The sequence below is a fragment of the Dermochelys coriacea genome, chromosome 5 (genome assembly GCF_009764565.3).
Source record: "Dermochelys coriacea isolate rDerCor1 chromosome 5, rDerCor1.pri.v4, whole genome shotgun sequence".
NCBI classification, from domain to species: domain Eukaryota; kingdom Metazoa; phylum Chordata; order Testudines; family Dermochelyidae; genus Dermochelys; species Dermochelys coriacea.
Window position 1 is genome coordinate 45,489,802 of NC_050072.1, and position 24,698 is coordinate 45,514,499.

Here is a 24,698-nt window from a genome sequence, read left to right on the forward strand (position 1 = left end):
GTAACCCACATGCCTGTTATGCTGCAGTATTTTATTTGTTTATGGACAGAGGGAGACAGTCAAGAAATTTCTGGATTTCTGTGCACGTGCGTACACATGCAAGGAGACAGAGCAAAGCCATATACCTGAAGTGCCCAGAACCATGAAGAAGCAAGTTCTGGTAGTTAGTAACTGGGCAGATCAGTGTTTTCCCCTGAGCTGAAGAATAAGTTTCCATCGTGAATGGAGTCATAAATATTCATAGTTTTTTGAGAACTGAGCCAATCAGAGCTCAGGTAGGGAGAAGTTATAAAATAGGAGTCTGAAATCACCGAGGTGAGCTCAGTGGATGAACCTGAGGGGATCACATGAGAGCTAGAGGTTGGGTCTCAAGGCTTGTCATAACTTTGCGAGTATCTTGCACCCAGTAGCACATATCTGGGATCCCCCACAGGATCAAGCCCTTAATATAGCACTTGACATCTTGTGCCATATTTATAAAGCTTGACCTGAAAAGTTAGATGTTTTTCCCCAGATTCTTTATTTATATAGAAAAGCAGCCTTTAATTCAGTTTTTGATAGAGACTCATGGATACAGCATATTTTATTTTTTGTTTAAATGTTTTGAGAGATTATAAGTATAAGTAGTTTAGGCCTTAACATATTTTGTATTAAATTCAGATTTCATTTTAAACAGGTTTATTTTTAAAAAGAAAAACTTATAACAAAATAAAAAACTTTTTTTAAATTTAAAAATGTTCTTTTTGGTTTAAAAAAAAACCCTTATATTTTTATCCATCTTGATAGGAGGGAGCTTTGAGTGTTGACTGGAAATGAGGTCTTCCAACCATACGGGTGCTCTGAGATTGTGAGGAAATATTGTTTATCTCTGTAGCTCCTGGGGCATCTCCACTTGGCTCACTCTGGAACCCTAGCTGTGTACTTAACTTCTCTTCCTCCTAACAAAAGGGAAACTAATGTTACTCCTTGTAGATCTCTGCAGATATCATTTGGAATATTTGCTGGCTTGCCATGGGAGTGCTCTGTAAGAAGAGGGATATGCTATGTACGCTCCACTTCATCTCATCTGCAAACTTCTCCATTGTATCCTAACCCAAGTGCTGCAACAATTAATATAATTTATTTTAGGAAATATTTATTGGATTTTTAAAATTTTTCAGTGTGGTAAATTCATAGAATATATTAACTGATTTGTTGAATTCTTTTTATTCTGTTTTGTTTAGGGATTAATTTTTTGGTTAGTAGATAAGAAAGCTAGCATTTTTTAAATCTTGGTTGGCTGGTCACACAGTATTTAAAAAAAAAAAACCTCTTTTCCTTTTTAAATTTGTTAGGGCTTTTGGTGAAAACAAAGGGTCTGAGGTTTTGATTGGGATGGAGTTTTGCTGCTGTTTGGTGACTGGAATATTTGCTTTTTACTTGATTAGACTGCTGGATGATATTTTTATTGATTGTAAATTTAATTGCTATAATATCACTCTAAGATCATAGCCATTTTTTATATTTTAATCAAAAGACTAAATTAAAATAAGAGGTAATTCAGAAGTAATAGTATGCAAATAAATGGAAGATCTCCAGATCAATAAGCACTTTACAAATCTTTAAAAAATCAGCAGTTAAGATGTTCTTTATACATTTATTAATGGTAATTCATGACGGTATTCCAAAATGGAACTGCATGAAGCCAAATGCTTGTCCTTGTTCTTATCCTTCTCCTGGTTGTTCACATCTTACTCCCAGAGGTCTCATTTGGTACACAGCACAAGGAAGATGAATGTTTGACAGTTGCCTGGAAAGACAGAGTAAGGGAAACTGTTCGGTGAGATGGGACTTCAAAGCAGCAGTCAATGAAACTGCCATATTTGGCAATTAATGTTGGTCTTGCCTTTCTTTTAATAGCACTCTGGGAGAAGTGATTTAAACAGAGCTGAAATGGCATAGGATATTTTGTGGCAACAGAGGGAGTGAAATTTTTTTTTAGTTTGTTGGACCATTCAAAAAGAATTAGAATTTCTGTTTTTATCATGGGGGAGCGGCAGCCACTCTGATATTTAGATTATTGTACACCTTCCATTGTGTATGTGGTTAAACCCCTTTCCCCTCCATTATTGTACCTAAGTAAGAGATGCTGACTAAATAGACAGATAATGTTTTACAAAATGCAGAAAGACAAACTGCATTATGTACATGTTCCACAAGAATGTGGAAGCATTGGTAAATGTTTTTGTCTTGATGATGATGATGATGATGTAATTCTCTGTTTTCAGGGGCTGGTGCTCATATTGTATTTAGAATGCATCTTACTAAAAAAAATAGCAGCTTGCATTTTAACAGGTAAATATCTCTCTGAACACTTAGCCTCTCTGTGTGGCCAGGAATTTGGGGGCAGATGGCCCCAACAGCCTTACTGCACTACTTAGACCTCAACAGCAGCATCTGCAAGTGGCACCTCCGCAGCCTCATGAGCAACAGTGAACAACAGCTCCATAGTCTGAGTTGTTGTGTGGAGCTAGGAGACTGGCTGGCTGAGACTCACTAGTGGGAGGACAAGTCTTTCAGGAAATGGTTGTTACCAGAACTTTGATAGAGAATGAAATTCTTGATAAGATAGAATTCATAAATTCAACACACTTCTTATAGGTGCTCTTATAACTTTTAATGCTGAAGATTGTAGAAGATTATGATTACTATTAATCAAGGCCAGATTTAAGAAGGACTCCATTCCACACTTTCACTGCAGAAGCCTGTACATATTTTGGAAATCAGATAATTTTCTGTCCTTGCACAGGCTTTCAGAACAGAGAAACCAATCTGGGGTTTTATGAAATCTGACAGACACAGAGTGATGTTCATCCTTGGTCTAACTTCATTAAAGTTACACTGGGGTGAATTTGGTCCATTGCTTATTTGTGTGGGGATGTGAAAGAAAAATTGTCCTTCCATTCATAGAATTAAAAGTATCTGAATAAAAGTAGCACAGTGTTTATAGATAGATTGAGGAGGAAATGTGGAAATTTAGTCATTTAAGCAAGCTAATGCACTGTAGAGAAATAGGTCTAAAAATGTTGTCACAAACAATAGAATGTACATTGATCCACTGAAATACCTCGTCAAGACTCGCTTATTCCACAGATGTTAACCTATGTCAGTCAGTGCCCTCTCTGCTAGCATTGTGTATGTGAAGATGAGAATGAATATAAATTAATCACCTCTAGCTTCCAGGAGCTCCTTGTATTCTGTTTCTGGTTTTATACTGTAAGCTCTTCAGGGCAGGGTCTATTTTTATTTATCTTGCACAGTTCCAAATAGAATAACAGCATGTTAGTCTGTATCAGCAAAAACAACGAGGAGTACTTGTGGCACTTTAGAGATTAACAAATTTATTTGGGCATAAGCTTTTGTGGGCTAAAACCCACTTCATCAGATGCATGGAGTGGAAAAAAACAATAGGCTTCTGATGAAGTGAGCTGTAGCTCATGAAAGCTTATGCCCAAATAAATTTGTTAATCTCTAAGGTGCCACAAGTACTCCTCATTGTTTTAGCATATAAATAATTATCTAATGAATGCTAAGCCCACCAGACTCTTTCTTGAGAGGCTTTGATATTATAAATTCTTATTTGGTGCTACTTAAATGAACCCAGGGTAGTCACTGTTTCTTCTTCCTTGCCCATGTATCATGCATTTAGCATGTTTTGGGTACTATCTAAGTACATAAACACCACCCATAATTTTGTTAAAATGGATATGTGAAATCAAAGCCACAGAGGCCAATAAAAAGTAGAGTATTCGACTATTCTATCTAGAAATTTATATGGTTCTCATTGCAGTTTATGAGCACTTCGTAGTCATTAATGGACTTTACCCTCACAATACCTCTGAAATATGGATGTATTATCCCTGATTTTACTAACACCAGATAAATCAAGCAACATGTCATGGCTCACACAAGAAGCGTGGCAGAAGCAGGAATTGAACCCAATTCTCTTGAGCCCCAGCCTAGTGCCCTCTTCACTAGATGGACTTTCCTATGCCTGATGTATTGGATTTATAAGACAATCTCCTCTCTCCCACCACTATGGCCTGCTACCTTCCTAATCTACCCTAAAATTGCTAGAAGAGACTCCTTATACTGGCTCATGCCTGTCTTTTGTAAGGTTTGGAATCTGGATGTAAGTTTGTTCAGTGTTGTAAATTTGCCAACATGTAACCTGCCAACGTTATATTTGTGAGATAACTTTGCATTGGCAGTGAATTTTAAAGTGGAATATACACTGTTGAAAAGGTACTTCCTTCTATTTATTCTAAATTTTAGCAACCATTGACTTCATTCAGTGACCTCTGTCCTCTTGTATGATAGAACAGGGTAGAAGAAGTAAAACTTGTACTATGTTCTTCAAAATACTGAGTCCCTTTAATGAAACTCTGTTTTTCCCAGGCTGAACAATCATAGCTCTTGCAATTTTTTTGTCTTATGTAAGTAAAAATTAGAATGCTAATCTGCTGCTGTTTTAGCAACACCTGCTTGCAGTTTCTTTTCTAGTTATTCCTTTTCTCTTTTTGAAATTATACCTTATGGGCTTCCAGAGCATTCTGCTGACATCATAGTACACAAGCCAATTTTTTCTCCCAAATGCACTATTTTATAGGATTAAATACTTGTAAAGATTCTGTCAATAAGTAGTGGAAATGCCAAAACATTACCAAAAGGATCTAATTTAAAAAAGTTTTCTTATGTTATTTTCTGCATAGCTATTTGGTTTCCTGATGTATCACCCATGCAATACACATACATTTTTATACACTGAAGGCATAAATTCTGTAAGTGGCCACCTACAACAGATTTCAGTGGCATCACAGCTGCTTACAGCAGTGTTAATCTTGGTCCTGTGTGTACATATTAATGTAACTGTATATTACTTCTATTTCTAGTGGTATTCATGTGAATCTTAAGTTAAATATATTTAGCCTCTTCGTAAAATGCTATGATTTTTTAAAAATGTATTTTTATCAGCATGGTGGAGAAGGGGGGATGACTCTTTATGGATAAAAGAAAAGGAGTACTTGTGGCACCTTAGAGACTAACAAATTTATTTGAGCATAAGCTTTCGTGAACTACAGCTCACTTCATCGGATGCATTTGGTGGAAAATACAGTGGGGAGATTTATATACACACACATAGCACATGAAACAATGAGTTTTATCATACACACTGTAAGGAGAGTGATCACTTAAGATGAGCTATTACCAGCAGGAAGGAGGGGGGGAAAGGAGGAAAACTTTTTGTGGTGATAATCAAGGTGGGCCATTTCCAGCAGTTAACAAGAACATCTGAGGAACAGTAGGGGGTGTGGTGGGGGGAGAAATAACATCGGGAAATAGTTTTACTTTATGTAATGACTCATCCACTCCCAGTCTCTGTATCCAGTTTGCAAATCCCAGTTTCCACCGAATGCATCAGTTGAAGTGAGCTGTAGCTCACGAAAGCTTATGCTCTAATAAATTTGTTATTCTAAGGTGCCACAAGTACTCCTTTTCTTTTTTGTGAATACAGACTAACACGGCTGCTACTCTGAAACCTGTCTTTATGGATAGGATTTTTAAAAATTCTCAGTGAAATGAGTCAATTTTAAAGATAATGATTAGACAATGCTGAGCACTTTTTAAAATCCCAGACTCTGAGTGGGTGTGATATTATCAAATTTAGAAACCTAAAATGCCTTTTGCCAGCTGTACACTTTTATCTTCACAAACTGACCCCTTCTATAATTTATGTATGTTCATACTATTCTTCTGCTGAAGAGCTGAAGCTACTAGGTGGTAAGATTTCTAAGTCATCATATGTATTAAAAAATAATAAAAAAGAAATGCATACCTTTTGAGATGTTATAGATTGTCCTACCCCATAAAAGTTTAGTTGTTTAGTTTAGTTCGCTTGTATTTTAAACATATAGAGACCTATATACTTAATTGCAGGCAGGTCCACAGATCCAGTAGCGAATTTTTAGCCAGGTGAGAGAAGTTTGTTTGCCTTGGGAAGGGCTGCAGAGCTGGGAGCCTTGAGTCTGTGTTCAGCCCGGTGTTTGAGTGGTTAGTCCATCTGTTAGTAAAGGTGTGGAGCTGAATAGTAAGGCTTAGGGTATGTCTTCACTAGATTGGAATGTGTAAATTCCAACTTGAGGAGACATACCTACCCTAGCTCTGATTGCATAAAAATAGAAGTATAGCTGCAGCAACATGAGCAGCAGGAGGGGCTTCCTCTCCTTAGTATGTACTTGGGTCAGTATTTCCCATTGCTCATGCTGCCACAACTAGACTGCTGTTTTTAGCAGTCTAGCTCAATCAGCGCTAGCGTGGTAAATCTCTTCAAGCTCGAATTTACACCCTCCATTGTCTGGGTATACCGAAAGAAGGACAGGAGACACCTGATGTGGATTTTAGTCAGGCCACAACTTTATTATATAGATATCTGGGACTACCGGGCAGATGAAGTGTACAATGCAGGCAAATCCATGCTTATTAAAATCATTACCCACGGCTTCCACCAGCCTCCCTTCATTTTCCATCCAGGTCCCCCCAGCCAACCTATGGCTTGGACCTTACCACTCCCTGTAGGAGGGTTAAGGTGGGCTATAATAATTGTGGAGGGGTGGGTAGAGGAGGAGGTTGATTCTTGCCGTACCCATCATAGGTGTCCCCGACCGCCTCCCTCATTCTGTTCCTTTATCCAGCACATCCTTTTAAGTCCTTTGCCTGCTGCATGGAAAAAGGGGCTTCCAAAGCCCAGGGCTTGCACCTTTATAGCCTTCAAACCTCACATTCCTGGGGCGTGAGTCAGTGCTGCAAAGCTGACCATTGTTCACCTTTTGCAGCAGTTTCTGATCTCGTTCCCACCCCCAGCCATAAAGCACAGCTGCCTTCGCTCAGCAAGCCCAGACAATATTCCACCCGCTTTAGGTGCGGTGTGGTCAACTCTACTATACAAACTGGTTGCCAAGTAAACAGGAGCTGTAACAGGAGAGATTAGGAGAGGGAGTGTGGTTCTTTCTGTTTAGGAATAGCTCCACACTAAGTAGTTGATATGGAGAAGAAGGGAACAACGGCTGTAACCTGCCTTGGATATGTTATTTCCATTCTGCTAGAAGATAGACAAGACTTTTGGTACATGAACTGCAAGTTGATGGCCATACTAGTATACAAAATGCATTGTCTGGAAGTGCAAGTTTCAACACTGCAGCATCTGAGAAAACAAAGACTTCTTGGACAACTAGATTCAGAAATTGTTTCCACAACCATCTATATAAGGGAAAGGACTGGCTATAAAGGAACTGAAGAGCGTGACAATTTTTGACCAAGAGGGGAAGTAGAACCAAAAGGGTTTTGACCTGATTAGAAGTATTGAATCATTATCAAATAGTCAATGAGTAAATTACTAAGGAGTCTGTCTCTGGAGGAACAGAACCAGGGGTGAAAGTAAGTCTAGGGACTTACCAGTAGAGGGTTGGGCTGGGGCTGGCTCTGGCCCCCGGAAGGGGCAGGGCCTCAGGCAGAAGGGGTGGGGCTGGGGGGTCAGAGCCAGCCCCGGCCCACCCTGTACTGACAAGTGCGTCCTTTCCCCCTCCCCAGGGTAACAGCGGCAGCTGGGGGCTCTGGCAGCAGTTTAAAGGGCCCTGGGTGGTAACGGTGCCCGGAGCCCTGAGCCCTTTAAATCAACCCCGGAACCCCGCCACCGCTTCCCCAGGGCTCCGGCAGCAGGGCTCCGGAGATGGGGCTCTGGCCGCCACTACCGCCCTGGGCCCTTTAAATTGTCCCTAGAGCCTGCCGGAGCCCTCGGGAAGCAGCAGCGGGGCTCCTGGGATGATTTAAAGAGCCCAGGGCTCAGCCACCACTACTGCCCCAGGCCCTTTAAATCTCCACCCCAGTCCCACTGCTGCTACTCCAGGGCCCCGGCAGCAGGGCTCTGGCAGCAATTTAAAGGGCCTGGGGCTCCAGCCACGGCTGGGAGCCACAGGCCCTTTAAATTGTGCTTGCTCTTGCCGGTACACCGTACCGGGGCGTACCGGCTTACTTTCACCTCTGAACAGAAAGCTACCGAAATCATACCTGGTAAATAACCTTGTGGTATGAAGCGAGCAGCTAACAGGAGATTCTTCATCCATCCGAAGAAGGCAAGCAATATTATTGGTGACTCCACATAAAGAAAAGTGAACAGAGAATTCAACGAAGGGACACAAGGGCAATAAGACAGCAAAAATACAAGATCTAACTGCAAGGTTAGATGGGATTATGTAGTTGTCTGGCAAGTTGACATTGGTCATACACATTGAAACCAATGGCATGGCATCACATGGAACTACATGGATTATGGAAGACTTCAGGGATCTTGGAAGGAAGCTGAAGAAGAGGAAAGTTCAAGTAATCTTGAAGATCGTTCCAGTCCCATGAGTGAGAAAGATAGAAAATACTGCATGTGGGTTGTGTGAATGGTGGGAAGCCAAAGATTTTGATAATGTGAAACATTAGGCCACAATCCACCAGGAGAGAGGGCTGTATGAATGGGATGGTCTGCATGTCATAGGTGAGTCTTCTCTGGAGCCTGGTTGAAGCAGCATGGAGAGCCATTAAATTAGCAATGCAAACGGAGGGTGTTAAGGAGACAAGTTCAGTAAAAAATCACTCGGCATGTCATAAAGAACATGAAGAGAACAGTTTTCAGTTGCTTATAAACAAATGCTATGAGTCTGGGTAACAGGCAAGTGGAATGGGAAATTCTCATTAAGAAACTTGATATAGTTGGCATTATTGAAACTACAACCACTGGTTACAACTCCAACAATACTCTTCTTCTCTCTGGGGGGGAAAAAAAAGGTCTGCAAGAGAAGAGCAAGCCAGTACTTCCCACTCTGGGCTATTTAGTGTCCTGCGCCCTCTGGAAAGATTGGTAGGAAAGGAAGAGCTCAATGTCTCATTGAAATAGCACTTGTTCATTCCCCAGGCATCTCTATCAATCTGAATAGTTCAGCATCCATAAAGAGACTTCGGAGACTTTCTGTCAAGACAGTTTCCCTACCTCCAGTCCTGTATCTCTCCTGTGCTCCTGACATTGATTCATCTGGCAATTTTAAGCTCAACATTACCAAAGCCAAGCTTTTGATTGTCTTCATTGTAGATAAGATGATGGAAACCCCCGCTCCCCCCTGGTTACTCATGCCATAATCTGTTTCCTTTTTTACGCTGCCTTCCCAATGGACGCATCCTGGCACTGTCCGAGGCTTGCCACTTCTACCACCATAATGCCAAGATTTAATCCTCTCTGCTCAGAGTGCCAAGACTCTATAGTAGCCTCAACATGAGAAGATGACAGTCAACAAATTTGCTGCTGTCTGGCTTTAATGCCAGCCATGTTGCCCCTTCCAGTCCGTTCAAAATGTTGTTCATGGGATCATCTTCCTGGCTCATATCTCTGACTAAGGTGATAAAGGATCATGAAAAATATTTTAAAATGATGACAAATAGAAGGACAATATCTTTGTTATTGCAGCTTCTGGTATTTTTGGATCCCCTTAGATTCCTAGTGCTACCTACGGTTTTTTCCATAGGGTCTGATCCTGCAAGTGGTTTAACATTGACTTCAGTATGAATTGAGGGCTCCTTCATGGGTTTGGTCCCTGCGGCAAATAAGAATAACCATTCTAACATTTTAAAGTTTATATTGTATACTGAATTTTCATTCATTTTGTTAAATAGGCCAGACAAGTATTGTAGTGGTTGGATTGCTGTGTTAAATGGACTTTAATTCTGTTCTACATCAGTTTTTATACAGCGCTTATTGTCGTATCTAAACACCTTCCTGTAGTGCATAAAGCAGCACGACTGCACATTGTGTGTGTTCATCCACTCCCCATAGGGAGAAGCATGTGTAGTGGAGTGTCTTGTCTTGATAGTGGCGCTTTTTAATATAAATATAGCTGTTGCTATATGTTCATTAGAGAAGACAAGGTCAAAGAAATGTGTCTTCTACTTGGAGCAGAAAGTGGTGAGGTTTGTGATGGTCCTTGGTTTCCAGGGAAGTTCGTTCTGCAGTTGTGGACCTCCCCGGATAAGGTTCCGTATCACGCACAGACGAGCTTTACTTTTAAAAAAAAAAAAAAAAGTTCCATTGTGCCAGAGGAGCATAGCTGTCAACCATGGTCTGCATCCTAGAGCTTTAGACAATCTTTTATATATCCTGAGCCCAAGCAATGGAATGCTTTGCAGGTAAGGACTGAGACCTGGAACTTCTCTGGGAAGGCAGTAGCGGAGGACAGGCTTAATATGTTTGCAGTAGCCTCTTTTGCTGAGATGTGCTGCAGAGTTCTGAACTAGTTAGTTTCCTAAATGCTGAAGCTTTATGCTGAGGTATATTGCATTTCTGTAATCCAGATGAAAGGTGATTGAAGCGTGAATAACTGAGACCAGGTCTTTGTCCACTGGAATGGGACAGAGTTTTCTAGCCAAGCAGGGGTGGTAGAATACTTGTGGATGCTGCTATGCGAGAGTTCAGTGTTAGCAAGGAATCCAAGATTACTCCGACCTAGACTATAGGAATAAATTGACCAATTGTGGGTGTGTATTGTCAATCAACAGAGACTGCATCATAGCTGCAAGATCTTCAAAATACTTTCCTCTTTTGCCCATCAGCATCACGTTTGTGTTGCTTGGTTCAACTTCAGCCAGCTGCTCTTTATCCAAGAGCTGATCTAATTCAACGTGATGGTAGTGGTTTGGTTGTCTGTGGTGAAGGATCTTGTAGAGCTGTGTAACATGGACTCATGTCAGCAATATGTAGATGATATCAGACCAGTTCACCTAGTGATTCCATGTAGTCAGACAACTTGGTTTGTAGACCAACAACTTAGATAACTCAGTTAGCCTACATAAATGGGAAGGAGGTTGTTGGAAATTTATTGATATCCTTGCTTATACTGAATAAGTCATTAACTTAATCATAAATTCCTTTATTAAATCCAAAGGCCAAATGGTACTTATAAACTTGCTCTAAATATGTCCAAAAGCCTAAATACTAAGCAATTACGACACCCATAAAGTAACAAACATTTAAAAGAAGTGATCAAATACTTACATAAGGACTAGACCCAGGGAGGGCTTAAACCCATGTTGGCTGGCTCCAGTTTGGTTAGCAGGCACTAGTAATGAATCCCTTAAGAGATTATCCTTTTTATACCTTTTAACAATCAAGTGATGTCACTGCCAATTGTTAACTTTAGTTAAGAACCAATTTTGGGCAGTAGTATGTTAGGGATTACAATTGGCTCAATGCATACAGTCCTCCTTTATTGTTCAAACAAGTGATAATCTCTTTTAACTGTGGCCTTCTTTCCAAGGACTTTTCCTTCTGTCTTATCCATTACCTTTCAGGTCCTGTTTTTCCAATTAAATCATATTTTTTCAAGGCCTTCCCACAACTGCTAACAGTTGTACACAAATATATCTTCTTTTGCCCAGCTAATTAAACTATATATATAATCAATCCTACAAACATCCAGCAAAAATTAGGCCCATTTCTGTTCCCTTTTTAAGTCAGAAATTTTTTTCCATCAAATTCAGTGAGAGTATGCCTTAGATATTTTAAAGTTACTTTTCATCTAAGGGAATTGTCAAAATGGGAATTTTTTCAATAATTCAAATATAGACCAAGTCTGATGTATGTTTTCATGGGAGCATAGGCCTCTCAGCTGTTTTTGTATCATGCTACCTATTTCTGTTTTCTTTAAATTGCTTCTCTGTTCTACTCCGATCCCTATAGCTCAGTGGTTTGAGCATTAGCTTGCTAAACCCAGGGTTGTGAGTTCAATCCCTGAGGGGGCCATTTGGGGCAAAAATTGGGGATTGGTCCTGCTTTGAGCAGGGGGTTGGACTAGATGATCTCCTGAGGTCCCTTCCAACCCTGATATTCTATGATTCTATATACTTGCAGGCATGAGCTGATAGCACAGAGCAGATGGGGAGGAAGAAAGTGGTTGAAACTGAAAGCAAATTCACCATGCAGGAGTAGGTGAGGAGCCAATAACAAATTTATAGGATGAGGAAGGAGATGGAATGGGGGTGGGAGGATAGATGGACTCTTTTTAATAATTTTGAATTTGACCTTTAGAGAAGAGAGGCAACGGTAGATATCAGAGTTTCTGCTAAAGTAAAAGCTTTTGAGAACTTATTTTAAAATAATAAATCTAAACATGCTATTAAGCTAAACCATAATTTATAGCTGGATCAGGAAAGCACTAGAGCCAGCTAAAGCTGATTAAACCAGCAGGCCTGGCAATGTTTAGTGCTTAAAGTACAGCACATCAGTGAAACCTCCTTTTTGTGATTACCCATCACCAAACAGCAGCTATTGAGGCTTCTCTTATTAATGATTAACATACACATAGGAATTTATATGCCTGGTAAACGTAAATTTTTGATTTCTTAATTTTCATAAAACTATCTAAGATTGCCAACTTCTCCCTCATATCACTGCCCACCTCTTGTGAATATTTTCAGTTTTTGATTTCTTAGTTATATTCCAACTTTCTTAGTGATAAAACTTCAACTACTAGAAGACCTATAATACTAGATGATGTATGGGAGAGTATAGTCTACATAATCTAGGAAATTATTTCAAGGCAACATATTGTGGCACTCCTCTCTTATAATCAAACTTTTAAATTAAAACAAAAACAAAACTTGAGCCGTTGAATCCCCTATAGAATTAGAGTGCATTTTTAAAAACTGCTTGTGAATGGAAAACTTTTGTCAGAAAATGATTTTTTTTCTAAATTATCTTTTCAGCTTTTATAGATACCATCTTTTTTGAAAAAACAATTGACAGTCAGCAAGTCTGATGATTTGCATGCCAAAAACCATTTCAGATTGAATAGCTGTGAGAATTAAAGTGTAAAACTACTTAAGACAAAACTCTTTCAATCAATGGTATAGAAAATCTTTTCAGTAAATGGTTTAGTTGTGATTATAGCTTCCAAATTTTTATTAAGTGACAGATTGCAGAGATAGGATTAATACGGCTACCTAGCTAAAAAAGCAGTTGTATCTTTAAGATTGTCATTAGTCATTAAAAGTTCTAACACTTTACTTAGTGTATGTAGTGTAAAAAGCAAACTCTGTTAGCTTTTTCTGTAATTTAATGGATAGGATATATTAGCCTCCAGTAAGATTTCAGATAATCTAATGAATCTTATTCCTTATGATTAATGTTTATCTTTAAATACCTTATTTTTCTGTACAGGGAATGTCTCTGAATATTGTAGTTGCTTCCTTAAAGGTTGTAAAATAACCAGATCCTAATCCTATGTAACTTTAATAGCAATTACACTCAGCAATATCAGATCATGGGTACTACTGCAGCATTATCTAGAAATACAGTAAGAAGTGCTTTCCAAAAATTCAGCAAATTGTTTTTAGAGCTGGTTGTCTATGCTTGGATTCTCCCTGCCTAGTGGCTCAAAAGAAAGTGATACAGTGTTTGTGCTATCTATGGATGTATAAAAAGACAACATTTTGAAAAAGTTAGCACAAACACTGTATCACTTGAATATATATGTGTGTGTGCTGTCAGTGGCATAAATTCTGCCAAAATGCAAGTCATAATATTTGAAGTTGAAATGCAGCCTTCCCTGAGAGTAAACAATTGTTGCTATAGGATGGCTGTTCACTTGTTTATCTGACATAAATTTTCATGGTCTCAGTTCAATTTCCAGTGGACAGTTGTATGTGTCCCAAAATATACTACCACAACTCCATCCATGTATTTGCATCCTCATCAGCAATTGCAGAAGAGGCCAAGGATTGAATGGGCTTGGAGAGTGAACAGTCTCTTACTGCTAGACGAGGCCCCTCCAAGTCATGATTAAGTTGCGTTGATGGAACACTGCCACTGTTCCTGCACTTTCTACATCTATTTTGTGAATAGAGGACCTCAGTCCCCAGGGTTGTGCATTTGACACCTTTTGAGCATTGAATTCTCACAAAATTTGCCACTTGAAAAAGAATAACATATTCTCTATTCTTCATAGCATCAAAAAAGTTCAGAGGATTTTGAGCTACTCTAAACTCAAAGAAAACAAACCTAGGATTAAAAACATCCTAATTTCAAGATGAAATTCATCTACTTAATTTAACCAAAATTGGTTCTGATGTTCTCGGTTCTGTGGGATACTGGTTTATACATATCCATATGACTAGCATGCCAAGAATTCATGCATTTTACAATGAATTGCATCTCTTATATGCATATTGTTTGACGGTTTTGGGCTAACAACAACCTCCAACTAGTTCATAAAGTTCCTGGTGTAATTACTTCATTGGGCAGAAAATAATTTAACTTTTTTTTTTTAAATCTAGTTATATGCTTCAAAATTCAGGTAGCAACTGAGCTGGCATCACATAAACCTGAAGATTTCCAAAGCTATGCCAGATTTAATAGGTAAATCTTTGCATGACAACCAAGGCAACTTCTTCAACCAATTAAGAGACACGTGGTGTAAAATTTTAAAAGTGCCTAATTTAGGAGCCTGGAAGTCAATGGGTTTGTCTTCACTACAATGCTAGCTTGAGGTATAATTTGAGTTTTGCCCCTAGCCCACCTCCCATCCAGACACAAATCTCTATTTTAAATGGTGTTTCAAGCACCAGCTGGGGGTATTGGTTGACACTCATGAGTTATTGAAGCTCAAGCTAGTAACATAGTGGGGATGCAGTAACTTAGATTAAAACTCATCAGCTGCTAACCCAGTTGCTCTGCTAATCAGATCACTGTGTGGAAGCTTTCAGTTGAAATAGGCTAACTCAAGTGTACTAACTCAAGCTAACTGTTGCTTTCAAGACAAATCCTTAGGCTTCAAATGGAATTTCTGTGCAGCAAATATAGAATAATACCTGTTTCATTTCCGACGTTACACACTTTTCAGGCATAATAAGATTTGAGAGTCTAAGAAATTACAGGATATATATGGCTTTCAACAATACCATTGTGTGCTATGTCATTATCCAATTATGTGTAGTAAGCAGGATTGGACTTACTCATTATTGGATGGAAAACATCGAAGGAAACCCTGTGTGTTACAAAGAGTGTTGCTGTTTCAGTAGATCTCAGAGTAGAATTATAACATTCAAAAACCAGTCGGAGAACACTTCAGTCTGTCTGGTCACTGGATTACAGACCTAAAAGTTGCAATTCTTCAACAAAAAAACTTCAAAAACAGACTCCAAGGAGAGACTGCTGAATTGGAATTAATTTGCAACTGGACACCATTACATTAGGCTTGAATAAAGACTGGGAGTGGATGCGTCATTACACAATGTAAAACTATTTCCCCATGTTTATTTTTCCTACCCTACTGTTCCTCACACGTTCTTGTCAACTGCTGGAAATGGCCCACCTTGATTATCACAACAAAATGGTTCAGTTTTGTTTTTTTCTATCCTGCTGGTAATAGCTCACCTTACCTGATCACTCTCATTACAGTGTGTATGGTAACACCCATTGTTTCATGTTCTCTGTGTATATAAAATCTCCCCACTGTATTTTCCACTGCATGCATCCAATGAAGTGAGCTGTAGCTCACGAAAGCTTATGCTCAAAAAATTTGTTAGTCTCTAAGGTGCCACAAATACTCCTTTTCTTGTTTCAGTAGATGGTACTCTTCCCTCATATTCAGCTCAAATGAGGTCTTGACTAAAATCTCCATGCTATCCTTTGTAAGAATAGGGTTTTATCTCTGATGTCCTAGCCAAATTCCAGCTTAATTAATAACATTGTTCTTTCTAGTTATGCCACATACGTTTAACTACATTGATAATTACAATTACAACACTCATGGATCAATGACACATGGCAGAGATGGAAAAACTGGATTGTAGTAAAATATTTCTAGTTCTCCCAAATTTGGCTTGTCAAAACTAACTTAAAATAGTGTGCATAGGAGAATTGTCACACTGATGGAAAATCGGCTGAAAGCCTGTAAACAACAATAAAAGTGGTAATTTATCAACTTGGGAGGTCAGTCTGGGGTGCAGAGAACTGTTAAGTGTGGCCTTTAACACCTTTAATATTCTGGAGATGGAGACAAATTGCATATTAATAAAATTTGTAGATGGTCTTAATTCCCTTTGAGGTAGGAAAGCTAAGCGTTTGTGAGTGAGTTGTGGAGACTGTTTCCCCATTGTTTTCCTATAGCGATGGACCTACTTCTAACTTTTTTGGGAGGACTGTATGTGTGATAGACTTATGCACACTGGTAGAGATAATAAATAGAAAAGGGATTATAGTTTTCCAGCCTGTAAATTTGGGCTTCCTGTTTGGAAGAGTTTACCAGTTTCAATATAGACCTGGGCTTTATGTGCGTATAATAACTAGCCTATATTTTCCGGTGCAGAATTTTTGACAGGACTCGAAATGGAACTGTAGCTGAGAGGGAGCCTTCATGCAAACATTTTCAGCTACTTTGAAATTAAGAATAGATGGGACCAACCCATCTATAATTGAAGCCTGGAAACAACCAGCAGATATTCTTCCTATATATGTTAACATCTCTTTAAAAATCCTCATCTATTAATGCTTAGGCACTGCAATAAGTAAAAGGCTTGTTTACACTACAGATGCTACAGTAGCACAGCTTTGGCCCTGCAGCTGGTGCACTGTAGTGTCTTAGGGCACATCTACACTACAATTTTAAGTCATCTTACACCAACCGCAGTAATTACTGCAGTGGCTGTTGTCCCCACTACCCACCTTCTGTCTGTGGTGCACATCCTCACCAGAAGCGCTTCCACCAACTGAAGAGAGGCGGTGTGGAGGGAGGCTGAGAGCCAGGGCTATCAGCTCCCCACCGGGAGCCCAGCTGCTGCCCAGAGCTTTTCATCGCCCCTCTCCTGGCCAAGGGCTGCGGGGAGGGGACAGCTGCCTGGAGCTTCTCGATTCCCCACTTCTGTCCGGGAGCAGGGCCTGGGGGGAGGGATTCCTCACCTCCAGCAGGGAGATCCATACCTGGAGTCCGATCAGTTGCCAAGCTCCCAGCAGGGAGCCAGGGGACAGCAGGGCTCCTGGTGGGGAGCCCAGGCAACAAGCCCAAGTCAAGAGCCTGGGTGGGCAGCCTGTCTTGGAGTGGAGACCTGGCAGCAGGGTGACTGGGGAGCCAATAGCTGATGTAAGGAATGCAGTGTCTGTGCAGACTCTGCATCACCCTAACTACACCAACATAAGCCCTACACCTCTCGTGGAGTTATTATGTCGGTGTTGTAGAGCACTTACATTGGCGGGAGCAAGGCTGTAGTGTAGACCAGTGGTTCTCAAACTGGGTCGGGATCCCAAAGAGGATCGGGACCCCATTTTAACGGAGTCACCAAGGCTGTTGTAAAACTTGCTGGGGCCTGGGGCTGAAGCCAAAGTCCAAGCCCTTCCGCCCAGGACTGAAGCCCTCAAACTTCAGCACCCTCCAGTGCAGGGGTCTCAGACTTCGGTCCCCCTTCGGTGGGGGGGAGGTCTTATAGTAATTTTTTGTTGTCAGAAGGGGTTTGCAGTGTAATGAAGTTTGAGAAACCCTGATGCAGACACATAGTTAGATTGACATAAGTTGCCTTATGTCAACCTAACTCTGTAGTGGTAGAGCAAGCTCTAGTGTAGATGCTTGCTACAGTGATGGAAGGGGTTGTTTTTTTTTTCACTGTAGTAAATCCACCTTCTCATGAGGTGATAGCTAGGTAGACAGAAGAATATATCTTTTGCCCCAGAAGTGTCTGCTCTGGGGCTTAGCAGATTAGTCTAGGTGTGTCTGCCACATGCAGATGAATTTAAACTTATTTTAAATTCGGATACTGTATCACTTCTTTAAAATTCCACTCGCAATTGTTCATTGTCAAGATATTTCTGGAAAAGAGTTCATGTTCTTAGTAATTAGTAACTAGTTCTTGCTTTACTCTTGGTTTGTGCATTTTAATGAGTACTGAAAGCATCTTCATAATAGCGGAGGAGTAGTAAAAGAGGCAGTTGCAAATGGAAAGTAGGAAAACGATAGCTAGGGGAGGATGGGACTAACTGTTCTTATAGACCTTTTCTTCCTTTCTCCCGCAAAGAAATCCATGCAGACAGGCATGTAGCTTTTTAACTTTTTGTTTCAAAATTTTAGAGGTCTCAGAACTCACTACATTGAAACCCATGCCGATCTATATATAACAGTGGTGGTTACTCACTTCTGCTGTCATATGTAACAATGCAATGACTTTGGGGGGAAAAGTTATTTAGCTGTGAACTTATAGAAAATATTTCATCTATATTGCACATATGTTGTTTTTCAGCTATATGACTACAAAATGCTCTCTAAGAGGTTCTGATTAATGATAGTACAACAGTTTAATATACTATATACATAAATACCAGAACTAACTTTGTTCAGGTTTCATATAGTTTGTATGTGTGGGCCTGCTTTTAGGTAGAAGATAGGATGTTTTTCAGTCTTTCTGAAATGTTAACCGTCAATGGATCCAGTAAACAATCAGTGAATTCTGTGAGTATATATACAATATAACTGATGTGCAGAAAAGCCCCGAAATCCGCTGCTTAACACACTGAACACTGGTGCCAAAACTGCATGTAAGTGTTTAGGTAGCTAAAGCATATATTCTTCATCACTCATGCCTACGCTGTTACTGGAAGAAAGCTCTCAGAAGAGAGGTTTAACCAGCTGAAGCCATGACTCTTGTATACAATTTTTAGAGACAAGTACTAAAACAGTTAGCTGCTGATTGTATCTGAATGTCTTAGTAAATATAAATGTAAGTAGCTCCCATGTTATGTACTTTATGCTTTAATGCTACTATCGATGAATACAAAAGACTTTATTTTACTGGAACTTTTGAAAGTCTTTAATGTTGAATGACTAATTGAGATTCTATAACATTTTCCCCTTAGAAATAACATTTCAATAGTTTCCATTTGTTTTTGGAAGCAAAGATTTATACAAATGTAATACTCGATTTATTGACAATTGCCCCTTGCACATTCTATTTAGTATAACTTTTGGTCTAACTAAAAATTAAGTATGCCAGCAGAAAACAGGGCATGGTTCGGGTTTTTGATCTTTCTGGGAAGGCTAGTTTTTCATTTTAGATACTGCAAGAGATTCTAATCAGCAGGATATCTGGGCAAAATTGTTTGTCACAACTAGTTTAACCAAACAGGGCTGTGCTATTTACTGCTATCTTTAGGTACTATTTCTTTCTTGCATGGATTAATGTATTGTATACATTTTTTTAAGCTTTCCCTCTTCGGGTGAACAGACACCTTTACAACAAAAAAGATAGGAAGAGCAGTCTTTCTTTAATTTACAGAAAGCATTAAAAACAGTCAGTGCAAGGAAACTTGATAGGCACTGTTCTGTACTTAACAGTAAATACCTACAGTTTACATACTAGGGTACAGACTCATGATATAATGAAAAAAATCCTTCGCTGTGATAAAACTGAATAGGAACATAGCTCCTGTGTGGTATCTGGCCTGCTGTTCTTATAGTAGTTATCAGTATACCTAAAAGTTGGATTTATGATGCCAAAGTATTTTTCCCAATCCCAAAATGGATCTTTCCCAAATAGCTGTTTATAAAGATTTGTAAAATTTTTGTTTTATGGCTTTTAAATTTCTGAACACTGGAGAGAACTGGATTTGTGCCATTGCAAAATTCAATTGCATTCAATTCAGGTGTAGATGCAGCAAATTTTGTGTCAGGTATTGAATGAGGGCCATAAATTTAAACATGATATGCTAGACAAGTGGAGTAAGTGAAATGATTTAGAAGAAAGGGATGATATGAGGACTGAGGATGAGGAAAATGAATTTTAGCTTCTGAGTTCAGCCACTGTGTTTTGGTCAGGGAAAACAGCCTTCCAACCCCATGAATCCTGGGGAAGGCATGACCTAATACTGTGGATGCAGTGGTGTCTGTGTGGAGGACTGGCATCCTGTACTGATCTGTCTCATGTTCTTCCCAGACTTCACTTGGAACTGTGCTGCCATTGGCTAATTCCAGGGTTCTGTTAGAACATTAAAGTAATAAACTCCAAAGGATGAGGGTTTCACAAAACATGTTCCTCTCACTAATGAATGTCATCTGTAGCTTAATTAAATCGAGCAGGCCAGTTCAGTTTCAGATGATAGACCATTATTGAATAATCAGAGTATTAAAAAGTTTAAGGAAAAGAAGGATTTGAAGTCAATGCACTCTACAATGTTCAGTATACTGAGATGTAATTACACTTGTATTAATGACTGCCAGTGTTTAAAGGGGTAGACAGATGGAGGGTGGGAGATGAGGTGGTGGTGGATCAGTGGTGAATCTATATTTAGATATCTACTGTATATCCTTTTTTATTTGACTCTACAGCTGGCCACTGATTTGCTTTTAAAAATCTTGCCCTTCTCTGTGTGTTAATGTACTTAAAACTGCTGTATCCCACTTCATATAACAGTTTTTGTGGAGGAAAAATACACATGCAAAGTAAAATATGTACATCCCAATAGTCAGAATTGCCAGATCACTAATATAAAAACCATGCTGTGTCCAAACCAGATTCATCACTTTTACTTTCTGTCCTTCAGGGAACAACCCATCTTCAGCACCCGAGCTCATGTCTTCCAGATTGACCCAAACACTAAGAAGAACTGGGTTCCCACCAGCAAGCATGCTGTTACTGTGTCCTACTTCTATGACAGCACAAGAAATGTCTATAGGATAATCAGCTTGGATGGCTCAAAGGTAAATTCTGTTTATTTTAAGATTATTTACTTTGACTTGCTTGATCAACTTTTTAACTTTGTTTCAGTCTGGCATATTTTACACACATTCTTAGAAATGTGTCCTATGTCACAATCTTTCCCAAAAGGAAATTTATTGTTGGAGTTTTAAAATGGGAACACTTTTATTTACAGTGTTTAATTGTTCATGAGAAAATGCTGCTGTCAATACATTAATATATAAACATATTACCAAAGTTCAGGAATTGCCTTTTAGTCATTGAGCAACCTCAAAAAGTGCATTTACTGTAAAAGATACTGGAAGTTATGTGTAGGTAATGATCATATCTGTTTTCAGCTTTGTTTTCTATGGAGTATTAATATAACTAGTTCCTTGGCATTATGAAGGACATCTGTTCAGTTATCATAATCTCTCAGTAAATCCTTGTTTGGCATATAATCCTCCATTTTCTGTATAGGAAAAATGGTGACTTTTCTCCTATAATACTTTCAAAAGTAACCTCTTATCAAAACTCAATGCATATTTTGATTAGGCATTGTAAATTGTCTAGTACCTGGATTTAGAGGACTAAGAGTCAGGAATCTTGTTCTATTGTGTGATGTGAACAATATCCATCTGTAAAATACATATTAAAATACAGACATGGAGCTGTGAGCTTTTAAATGTTTGTAAAGTGCTTTGAAATCTGTGGTCTAAAGGTACTGTGTAAGTGTAAAGTATAATTCAAAAATTAAAAGCTGGAATTTTTCCCAAAAGTCTTAATTTACAAAAAGGTTGCAACTTCTGCCAGCTTCACTGAATTGAAAAATAGGGGTATAGCAAAAAAAACAAAAAACAAAAAACAACCCAAGAATTTTGTGGCACAGATGACTTGTATCTTAACCAAAGTTTTAAGGTCTATTCCAATGCTAATTACATGATGCAGTAGAGTTGGTTTTAATTCCTTAATGAATGTTCTGTATTACTTGAGGTTTACTGTGTTTTGTAAAAACTTTGCAGGATTTGGCAGTGTGGTCCAATGGATAGAGCACCATAGTAGGAGTCAAACTCTATTTGGATGAGCTTTCATGCCCACATGACTTCCCATTAAAGTCAACAGGGTGTTGCATAGTCACAGAGATCAGAGGCCAACCCTAATAAAATAAATTTGCATACAGATAATTTTGAATAAAATAAGTGTAAATAAGTTCTGACCAAAATTGACATGGTTTCATATCAGACATGTAAGGTGAACAAAAGCCTATAAACAGAATTCTGAAAAGTACAATAGATGCAAATAAAGCTTACAAATGTTTTTATATTTACACTGACAAAATAATAAATTAAGTATGAATAAGTAATATGACAATATTTGCTTCAAAGCTCCATTTATGTAGTATTAATATCAGTTTGCTTAAATACCCAAATCAACATAACGCTAACATCTGTATTGACAGCTTTTTCTGCTTTGGATTTTATTTGGCTCTGATTTGCATAATTAAAAAAGCCACCACCTTGGGAGTTAGAGGGAGACACTAAAGTAGTGCAAAATTCTTACGAATTGAGTAGCGTGATTTGCACAGAGTGCAGTTTCTAGAGTATTTTCTTTTTTTAATAAAACCTCAAATGTGAACCTCTGCATTTCTTAAATAGCATTCTTGATGTTTTAAAATAAAAAATGAAAAGCTCATTTTTGTAGACACCTGTAAGGTTTTTAAATGGATGTTTTGTTTGATACCACTTTAGGCAAGTTTAGAAGGGTATAGCAAAAGAATTCTAGCAGACTTCTCTAGTATTTATTTTAATTGCAGCTACAGAACTCTACTTAGCCATTGTTCACGTAGAAGGGAGAATAATGCATGGCTTTATTCCTGACTCTTCTACAGACTTATTGTGTGATCTTAAGTCATTGGTATCTCTCTCCATTTCGCTAGTTATAAAATAGGGATAATGCTTCTCTACCTCATAAAACTGTTGAGCTATAATTCGCTAATGTTTGTAAAGTATTTGAAGATCTCAGATGGAATGTGCTATGTAAAAGCAAAGGTAGTAATTTAAATAATCTGTTTATACCTAGATTTGTTTAGTCTGTTTGCAGCCCTAATCCTTATTCATATGGCCACCATTTTTTTTCTTTTATGTATAGAGGCTTCATTGTGTAAAAGCATCAACAGTCTCAAAATAATTGTTGAGTTGTTTGTATTGTCCAACTGCTAGCATTTGAAGAGTGTAATATCTACATTTATCTACTGGGTCATTTCTTTTGTGTATTTACATATGGGGGCAGCTCACATTAATAATTATCATTTCCTCTTCAAGCATTCCATCAATAATAGGGTACTCATTGAGATCTTGGCAGAAAATACATGGGCTGCTGCTGCTATTTATTTTTTACTTTACTTTATCTTGTTGCCCAGAACCTCAATCAGGATCAAGGTCCCATTGAGCTTGGTACTGCTGCAAACACCGAAATACACACATTTTACCTGTGTAAATAAGTCACTAGTGGAAGATTGAATCTTAAATTCAGGATATTTCCCAGATACATCTCTACGAATTAAGCTATATTTTGCCTTGTCCATCCCCTCCATTAAGTGTGTGTGTGTGTGTGTGTGTGTGTGTTGTATAATATATTGGCAAGCACACAGTTTAGATGTCAAAAAACATTAAGTTCAAATCATATCCAGATTATATCTCTGCTACTTGGGATAGAGCTGGGTGTCGATAACCAGGGCCAACAGGGCCGTATGGCCTGGGCCTCAAATTTAGACACTGGTTAATTTTTTGGCATTTGATAAGGTTTTTGCTTGTTTTTATGCGCATCCCTATCGGACAAAAATGTGACAGCTTAGAGCTGCAAATTTAAGCAAATAAGAGATGTGATTTGGTAAAAGACATAATTTTTTTAACTGTAATAGATTTTGTCATACTAAAGAGTTAAAACTGTTCATAAATATTAATAAAATATATCAGTTCTGATGGCACAATATTAAACCATGATGAACGTGTCCTCTCAGATCAGCTGATTCTATAAATAAACCACTACTAGTGGCTGGTGCTGGATCCAGTGCTTGTTGAAAGATAGTGAATTGTTACATTTTAATGTCTTTAATGTTTTACGTCTAGTTGACTAAGGAATTATTTGTGTATGAGAATTTTTCATTATTATCTTCATATGGTGGCTAAAAGAGGTGCTTGGTTGCTTGAACCCAAGCTTGGTAGCTTGGCTATCATAGGCTTTCATAGGCTATAGATCCAGATTCAAGGTGAAAATTTGTGAGGATAATCTTGTACAATGAGTTTCGTGAGGAGACACATTTGAAATTTTTGGACATTATCCCTCTGTCTGTATCTTTCTGTGTTTACTATCTATCTATAGTCATCCCTTTGTCTTCAGCTCAACCTGTTATATTATACCTTGCGTGCTTGAGTTTTGATTCAGTGATGAGGAAAATAATCTGTTTCATTTTGTGTTCTTAATTAGTATTCCTTTGTTGTAAGTCTTTTCAGCATGTGTACCATTCAGCATTTGTGTACATGTTTATAGTAGAAGATTTCAAGTGTAGATAAGATACTTATTTACAGTAGAATATTGCAAGTGTTCATAGGCTACATATTGACCAGATAGATTACTATGAAGAGGAGATTTGAAAGTGTTGCAAATAAGAGATGGCGAAAACAACTGAGTGAAATAGCTAAGAGCTCAAAGCCAATAACTTCATTTTTCAAACCACTGGAAAACACACCTTACCCAACAACAATGCTACAGATAATGAAAACTCCGCAGCTGCAACAGATGATATTTCAATGCCAATACCTGATCATGAGGACAGTAGTCAAGAAGGTGATGTGCCAACAATAACAAATGCAGCAAAAGATCCTGTGTACGATCCAGTAGCTCAACAGCAACAGCAA

General features: G+C 38.6%; 1 protein-coding gene across 1 annotated transcript in view; it reads left to right on the top strand.

Annotated features, from left to right (window-relative positions):
• HOMER1 (homer scaffold protein 1) overlaps positions 1-24,698 on the top strand; it is a 158,311-nt gene that overhangs the window by 23,993 nt on the left and 109,620 nt on the right. Inside the window, exon 2 of the mRNA XM_038403480.2 lies at positions 20,648-20,804. Coding sequence (XP_038259408.1) covers positions 20,648-20,804 — 157 coding nt within the window. The remainder of the gene's footprint in view (positions 1-20,647; positions 20,805-24,698) is intronic.